Genomic DNA, 8,189 nt, shown 5'->3' with positions numbered 1-8,189 from the left:
CGACTTTTTTCTGAACTTTTTGACTTTTTTCTCAAAAATTGTACTTCAACATTAATCTTGAAATGTCGAGAAAAAAGTCGAAATGTCGAAATTAATGTTGAAATACAATTTCGAGAAAAAAGTTGAAATTTCGCCTTTTTTGTCAACATTTCAACATTATTCTCGACATTTCGACTTTTTTCTCGACATTTCGACTTTTTTCTCGAAGTGCATAATGAAAAAAAAATCTTCCTCCTCTAAAATATTATTTTTATTTTTCTCCTGCCTGGTCCGAATACTCTTCCGTACAGAAACTGGGACAGTGAACCAATCCAGAACAGAAATGTTTCTGGATTTGCTTTGACTCTCAGTCCGATGGCCTGAAACCAGCCGTGATGATCTCCAGGCATCGGTTTGTCCTGCAGACACGTCTCCAGGTGTCCAACAGCAGCCAAACCTTCAAACATGTTCCGAAAAGCCTTTCCTTATGAAAGTTCAGATAATATATTGTTTATTTCCAAATGAAATAAGAGATTTGTGGGTTAGGGTCAGCTTGTCCACCGGTCCCGGCAGCGTTGCTGGAATGTGTTGCTCGTCTGACATTAGTTTACTCGATGATACACATTTTATTTGAAACTGATGGGAAACGGACGTAAAGCCTTCCGTTCTGTAAATAAGTGAAATTCTGTAAATAAGTTTCTCCACATCGTTCCAGCTTTTCCTGGTTTGGGTTTGATCGATCACTGATTGGCTGATCTGGCTGTTGTGCAGATGCTGAGGCGCACCGAGCGACTCTTAAGGCCTTCTCTTTCTCTTAGAAGAAACTCTTTTGTAGGTTTGTTGCCGTGGAAACGGGCCCCCGGGAGACTCCGTTACCTGTGTTTGTTCTGATGGATTTAGTCCAGGCCGAGGTGACTGAGCCACTGGGTCACATGACCGCGGCTGAGGGGTCAAAGTCTCACCCCGCGTAGCAAAATGTCCTCACTGTCCAACCGACGCTAGAAACCACGTTTTTATCTGAGTTCAGATGTAACTGGTCTGGTCCACACACACGTGCACACACACACACACACACACACACACACACACACGTGCACACACACACACACACACACACCTGCACACACACACACACACGCACGCATGCCTTGAGTTGTTTGCCGTTTAGACACTGCTGAAAGTGTAAACTCTTGTTAACCTTCTGTCCACATGCTGCAGCCGTTCTTACTGACGTGAATCAATCAATAAACGATCCACCTCTGAACTGCTGTCCTGTATCTTTTTATTGACTCTTTCTTTCATGGAATGTCAGAAGTGAAAAGGCTCGGTACAGGTTTTGGTTTTAACGTCAGATGATCACACGGGAAGTGAAACGGAAAGGTCACATCACACGTTCAGGGCGGGTCACAGGTCCCAGATTCAGCTTTTCTTGACTTTCAAAAGGTCCGTAAACAACTTAAACCAGGGGTCTTCAACCTTTTTTAGCCCAGCGGCCCCTTGGATGAGAGAAAAACAGAGCAGGGACCCCCGCTTGGAATTCTTATTTTTTCCCCTTTTTTTTTTTAACATGTCAAGTTTTAAGCCTGGCTTATAACTTTTGAATGTGTTTTATTCTGCTTATATCACCTTATTAACCAATTCCTGACTGGGTTATTAGCTACATGTGTTTACGGTTGATGAAACTTTGGCCTCGTCAGACGTGGAAGGAGTAACGTTAGGCCGAGCTGTAACGTTACAATCTCCAGCTTTAGGCTTCATTATTGTCACAAATGTATCCTTCAGGTCTAACTAGCGTTAATAGGAAATAGCCAAGTCAATTTAGTAATTAATTTTTTTTTCTTAAACAGCTAGCTAGCTCGTTTTTCCACTCTAAAGTTAACATTAGTCACATGACTAACGTCATGGGAATCATTTATGTAGAGTTGTTTAGTTGACTAAATAGTTATTGTCAAAAGTAGATTATGGCCTGTTAATGGAGTTTTCTCAATCATATATATATATATATATATATATATATATATAAATTATTTTGGTTAAAATTGCCTTTATTAGGGCCCGAGCACTTACAGTGCGAAGGCCCTATTGTATCTTCTATCCTCTGAGAGCCTTTTTTCCCCCCTAAACGTGCCCCAAAAGTCACCAAATTTTGCACGCAAGCCAGGCCTGGCGAAAAATTGGATATTTAATGGTTTGCATTAATGGCCGTGGCAAAATGGCTCAACAGCGCCCCCTAGAAAATGTTTTCCTCAAGCCCCACAATACGGTTTGACGTACATGCACGAAAATCGGTACACACCTGTATCATGTCGCAACTTAAAGAAAAGTCTCTTGGCGCCATGGCCAAAACCGAACAGGAAGTGGGCCATTTTAAATTAATCGTGTAATTTTGGCGAAACTTATGCCATTCCTTCGGCAGTTAATACGGCCCGAACCGTAACGTGCACCCAGGTGTGTTATACATCAAAATGTGCGTCTACATCCTGCGACAACACGCATTACTTTTCTCATTCAAAAGCGTTACCGTGACGACGATTGACGCCAAAAAGCACACCCACCCTTCATCTGATTGGTCGATATGTGATAGTTCCTACTTTCTGCCATAACTTGAATGGTTTGACATAGAGAAAGAATGTCCAGGCCTGAAGAATCTACATGCAAGTCATACAAGCTTCCACTGCAGCCTGAACGTGCACAAGGGTGCGAGGGCCCGGTCATCCCTGTTTGCAGCTTTAATTTCTTTTGAAGTTGGAGGACCCCCTGGACCCCCAGTTGAAGACCCCTGACTTAAACTACAAAATACTGTATGTAGGGTCGGGGTCTGGCAAACCCCGCCCATGCAGAGCCCGGCCTCCCTTAGACATGGACCAGTTTCAAAGGAAACAGCGTTGTCACCACGGCAACGTGACTGGCAGTGTGTAACAGAGGGAACGCGCATGACGTCACAGACGCGACTTCACAGCGAGTAGGTACAGAGCTGTTGTACGATCGACTGTACTCATAGATGTAGCAAGAAATCGGAGTTATCGTTTTACAGACTGATGAAAAATAAGCTTAAGAGAGACAAATAGATCGCTGCAATTCACAGAAACAACTGGATTCCAGGCACCGAAACGTGGATTTGCGGTTCCCATTTTGTATCAGGTAATGTTGGATTTTTGGGTAGTTAACGTTAAACGGTCAAATCATAAAGTTCAGTGTCCTCATCATTTTAATTTCTACAACAAATCCTGCCTTGAAGTCGGACCAAGTGTCAAGACATTTGTATGCCTTCAAGCTTTGCTTCGTGTATTTCCCCGGCGTAGAAATTAAGTACAAATAAATATCAGAAAACTGGATTCGTGGCCAAATATTAATGTCCATGGACCACTGGAGGGTTGAAGTGGTTCTGGTGGCCCTCTCGACTCGTCTCTGGACCAAACGTTCACTCCTGATACAGAAATACAGTTCTCAGTTAGTGACTGAGATGGCTGAAGTCCAAAGACGGGTGGGACTGGTGGAGGATCCGGAGGATCCGGAGGAGGAGGGGCAGAAGGTCCTCCGGGTTTCTCCGGGGCGGGTCAGACGGGGGTGTGCAGCGGCGTGCTGTGGGTGGGGGACGGCGAGTGTTCGGAGGAGAAGGACGGGGAGCGGGAGGAGACCTCTCTCTGCAGGTCCTCCACCCTCCTCTGCAGCTCCGCCCTCAGGATCAGCAGCTCCTTCAGAGTCTGGTGGACCGGAACCTGGAACACCGGCAGAGAGTCAACATGGTGGAGGGAGGGAGGAGGGAGGGAGGGAGGGAGGGAGGGAGGGATAGTTGGAGGGAGGGAGGGAGGGATGGATGGTTGGAGGGGGAGGGAGGGATGGATGGATGGAGGGAGGGGGGGAGGGAGGGAGGGAGAGAGGGAGGAATGGTTGGAGGATTGGAGGGAGGGATGGATAAATGGTTGGAGGGATGGATGGTTGGAGGGAGGGAGGGAGGGATGGATAGATGGATGGAGGGAGGGATAGAGGATTGGAGGGAGGGAGGGAGGGATGGATAAATGGTTGGAGGGATGGAGGGAGTGAGGGATGGAGAGTTGGTTGGTTGGAGGGAGGGAGGGATAGAGGATTGGAGGGAGGGAGGGAGGGATGGAGGATTGGAGGGAGGGATGGATGGTTGGAGGGAGGGAGGGAGGGATAGAGGATTGGAGGGAGGGAGGGAGGGATGGAGGATTGGAGGGAGGGATGGATGGTTGGAGGGTTAGGGAGGGATAGAGGATTGGAGGGAGGGAGGGAGGGAGGGAGGGATGGATAAATGGTTGGAGGGATGGAGGGAGTGAGGGATGGATAGTTGGTTGGTTGGAGGGAGGGAGGGATGGATAGAGGATCGGAGGGAGGGAGGGAGGGATAGATGGTTGGTTGGAGGGAGGGATAGAGGATTGGAGGGAGGGAGGGAGGGAGGGAGGGATGGATGGAGGGATGGATGGTTGGAGGGAGGGAGGGATAGAGGATTGGAGGGAGGGAGGGAGGGAGGGAGGGAGGGAGGGAGGGATGGTTGGAGGGAGGGAGGGAGGGATAGAGGATTGGAGGGAGGGAGGGAGGGATGGATGGTTGGAGGGAGGGAGGGAGGGAGGGATAGAGGATTGGAGGGAGGGATGGATGGTTGGAGGGAGGGAGGGAGGGATGGATAGTTGGTTGGAGGGAGGGATAGAGGATTGGAGGGAGGGATGGATGGTTGGAGGGAGGGAGGGATGGAGGGAGGGAGGGATGGTTGGAGGGAGGGAGGGAGGGATAGAGGATTGGAGGGAGGGAGGGAGGGATGGATGGTTGGAGGGAGGGAGGGAGGGAGGGATAGAGGATTGGAGGGAGGGATGGATGGTTGGAGGGAGGGAGGGAGGGAGGGATAGAGGATTGGAGGGAGGGATGGATGGTTGGAGGGAGGGAGGGAGGGATGGATAGTTGGTTGGAGGGAGGGATGGATAGTTGGTTGGAGGGAGGGATGGATGGTTGGTTGGAGGGAGGGATAGAGGATTGGAGGGAGGGATGGATGGTTGGAGGGAGGGATAGAGGATTGGAGGGAGGGATGGATGGTTGGAGGGAGGGAGGGAGGGATGGATAGTTGGTTGGAGGGAGGGATGGAGGATTGGAGGGAGGAAAGGATGGATAAATGGTTGGAGGGTTGGAGGGAGGGAGGGATGGATGGATGGTTGGAGGGAGGGAGGGATAGAGGATTGGAGGGAGGGAGGGAGGGAGGGAGGGATGGATGGAGGGATGGATGGTTGGAGGGAGGGAGGGATAGAGGATTGGAGGGAGGGAGGGAGGGAGGGAGGGAGGGAGGGATGGTTGGAGGGAGGGAGGGAGGGATAGAGGATTGGAGGGAGGGAGGGAGGGATGGATGGTTGGAGGGAGGGAGGGAGGGAGGGATAGAGGATTGGAGGGAGGGATGGATGGTTGGAGGGAGGGAGGGAGGGATGGATAGTTGGTTGGAGGGAGGGATGGATGGTTGGTTGGAGGGAGGGATAGAGGATTGGAGGGAGGGATGGATGGTTGGAGGGAGGGAGGGAGGGATGGATAGTTGGTTGGAGGGAGGGATGGATGGTTGGTTGGAGGGAGGGATAGAGGATTGGAGGGAGGGATGGATGGTTGGAGGGAGGGATAGAGGATTGGAGGGAGGGATGGATGGTTGGTTGGAGGGAGGGATGGAGGATTGGAGGGAGGAAAGGATGGATAAATGGTTGGAGGGATGGAGGGAGTGAGGGATGGATGGAGGGAGGGAGGGAGGGATGGATAGATGGAGGGGTGGAGGTGGCTCAGGTGGTGGAGCGGGTCGTCCAATGGTCCATGATTGGCGGTTCAAACCCCGCTCCCCCCAGTCACCTGTCGTCGTGTCCTTGGGCAAGACACTCCCCCTCCTTTACATCCTGTAAATGTTTGCAGGCCAGAGCTCCATGAGCTGCAGGAGCTGCAGGAGCTGCAGGAGCTGCAGGAGCTGCAGGAGCTGCAGGAGCTGCAGGAGCTGCAGGAGCTGCAGGAGCTGCAGGAGCTGCAGGAGCTGCAGGAGCTGCAGGAGCTGCATGCTGACCAGCTCAGGTTCAACCAACCACTTCAACAGCATGGTCTTAGGGGTAAGTTAACTAAATCCCTCGTGAGTGAGACCTTTGGATCTGCCCAGTGGTCTACAGCAGGTCCGGCTCTGGAAGCTCTGGGAGCTCTGGAAGCTCTGGGAGCTCTGGGAGCTCTGTTAGCTCTGGGAGCTCTGTTAGCTCTGGGAGCTCTGGTGTGTACAGCAGGGAGGTGGTGTACCTGAGGCCTCATGCGAGGGTTCCAGCGGGCGTAGTAGCTGGTCCAAAGCTGCAGGTGTCTGGAGGAAACCAGCGGGTACAGAACGTGGTTCTGGTAGTCCACGTAGAAGGGGTTGGTGAAGTCCTCCGGCTGACTGTGGACAAACAGCAAACATCTGACATCAGTCGCTCCCGTCCATCACAGTGAGAACAGCTACTTGTATTCCTCTTTCATATTTAAATTATTGGTAACCGTTTTATAAAAGCAATACATCACTTCCCGTCGGCCCGAAGAAAGCCTCTCAGCTGTGATATAATGAGCGTATACCACGGCCTGTCGTGATGACTTGCATTTTTTCCCGGCCATTTTGAGAGTGGATTTTGTCAACACGAGCATGCGCCCGCCCGTATGGTTCAATAGGTTGAGCAGGCAACTTATGTACACCTTCCCCTGTACAGTGACGCAGGTTCGATTCCAGTCGCGACATATTTTGCCCCCACTTCCTACAGTACGTGTCGGTCTTTCACTGCACCTATCAAATAAAGTCGCAAGAGTAAACTCTAGTGCAGGGGTCACCAATCCTGGTCCTCGAAGGCCGGTGTCCTGCATGTTTCAGAGTTTTCTCTGCTTTAACCCACCTGATTCTAATTAATCATTGTCATCAGCTTGTCATTGAGGTCTGCGAAATTCTCTTAACGACTCACTTTTATCACGGTGCAATGAAGCAGCGAAACATGTAAAACATGCAGGACACCGGCCCTCGAGGACCAGGATTGGTGACCCCTGATCTAGTGTGTTAGAGTCAGTAGTCATAGCTGCAGCTATAGAACAAGACTAGGGGGGCACCGACATGATCCACTGGGCAGTGCCCATCATCCCTCCTTCTCTTCCCCTCTTCTCCTCTTCCCTTCTTCTCTTCTCCTAGCCATCATTTTTGTCCATCGTTCTTGTAGTTTGTTGTGCTGGTCCCCCCCCTTCTCTTCTGTTCATGTTTGCAGGCCAGAGCTTCAGGAGCTGCATGCTGACCTGCAGTCCCCCTCTGATCATCCCACTGCTGCTTCCACCTGTCTGTATAGATGTCTGCTATATGCTTGCTGATATCCTGACCTGCCCCCTGACCCCCCTCTGACCACCTCAGTGTCTGCTGTCTGCATCTGTTTATATAGTCATCCCTGTAGTGCACCAGCCATTGTGTCTGTGTCTCTCCTTTCTCTGTTCTTCATTCTCTCTGTCTGTTCTCTCTTTTCCTGCTCTGTCCAGCTGGAGGCAGGAGGGTCCCCCCATATGTTTCTACTTCAAGGCAGGATTTGTTGTAGAAATTAAAGTGATGAGGACACCGAACTTTATGATTTGACCGTTTAACGTTAGCTACCCAAATATCCAACATTACCTGATACAAAATGGGAACCGCAAATCCACATTTCGGTGCCTGGAATCCAGTTGTTTCTGTGAATTGCAGAGATCCATTTGTCTCTCTTAAGCTTATTTTTCAGCAGTCTGTAAAACGATAACTCCGATTTCTTCCTAAATCTATGAGTACAGTCGATCGCACAACAGCTATTTCCCATTTTAGATGTTTTTGAGTTGCTCAAACTGAAAGTCTACGCTGACCACTCAGTCTTTCTGCCACTCAGTGGGCCTAACCCGCTGTGAAGTCGCATCTGTGACGTGATGCGCATTCCCTCTATTGCACCAGTTAGCCATTGTGTCTGTGTCTCTCCTTTCGGTTCTTCATTCTCTCTGTCTGTTCTCTCTGTTCCTGCTCTACCCAGTCAGGCCTCCAGCAGGAGGGTCCCCCCTTATGATCCAGGTCCTGGTCCAGGTTTCTTCCCTCCCAAAGGGGAGTTTTCCCTTGCCATTATTTGGCTTAAGGTTTTTCTCCCACTAGGGGAGTTTTTACCTGCCATTGTTCATGTTATGTTTATGTCATAATTGCTTGGGGGTCATTGGGGGTCTCTGGAAAGATCCTA

At 50.3% G+C, this 8,189-nt stretch overlaps 1 protein-coding gene across 3 annotated transcripts in view; it reads right to left on the bottom strand.

The window, feature by feature from the left end:
* Positions 1-1,253: 1,253 nt before the first annotated feature.
* Positions 1,254-8,189, bottom strand: part of mtmr1a (myotubularin related protein 1a) — a 41,714-nt gene continuing 34,778 nt past the window's right edge. For all 3 annotated transcript variants that reach the window (XM_061710677.1, XM_061710676.1, XM_061710678.1), the window contains 2 exons: positions 6,241-6,373; positions 1,254-3,698 (listed from right to left, as the gene is read on the bottom strand). In XM_061710677.1, the coding sequence (XP_061566661.1) occupies positions 3,537-3,698; positions 6,241-6,373 (295 nt within the window). In that variant the 3' untranslated portion in view covers positions 1,254-3,536. The remainder of the gene's footprint in view (positions 3,699-6,240; positions 6,374-8,189) is intronic.

Source organism: Cololabis saira, chromosome 20 (assembly GCF_033807715.1).
Source record: "Cololabis saira isolate AMF1-May2022 chromosome 20, fColSai1.1, whole genome shotgun sequence".
Lineage (NCBI taxonomy): Eukaryota > Metazoa > Chordata > Actinopteri > Beloniformes > Belonidae > Cololabis > Cololabis saira.
Note: the sequence above shows the minus strand (reverse complement) of the source record. Positions and strands in the feature narration are given on the sequence as shown.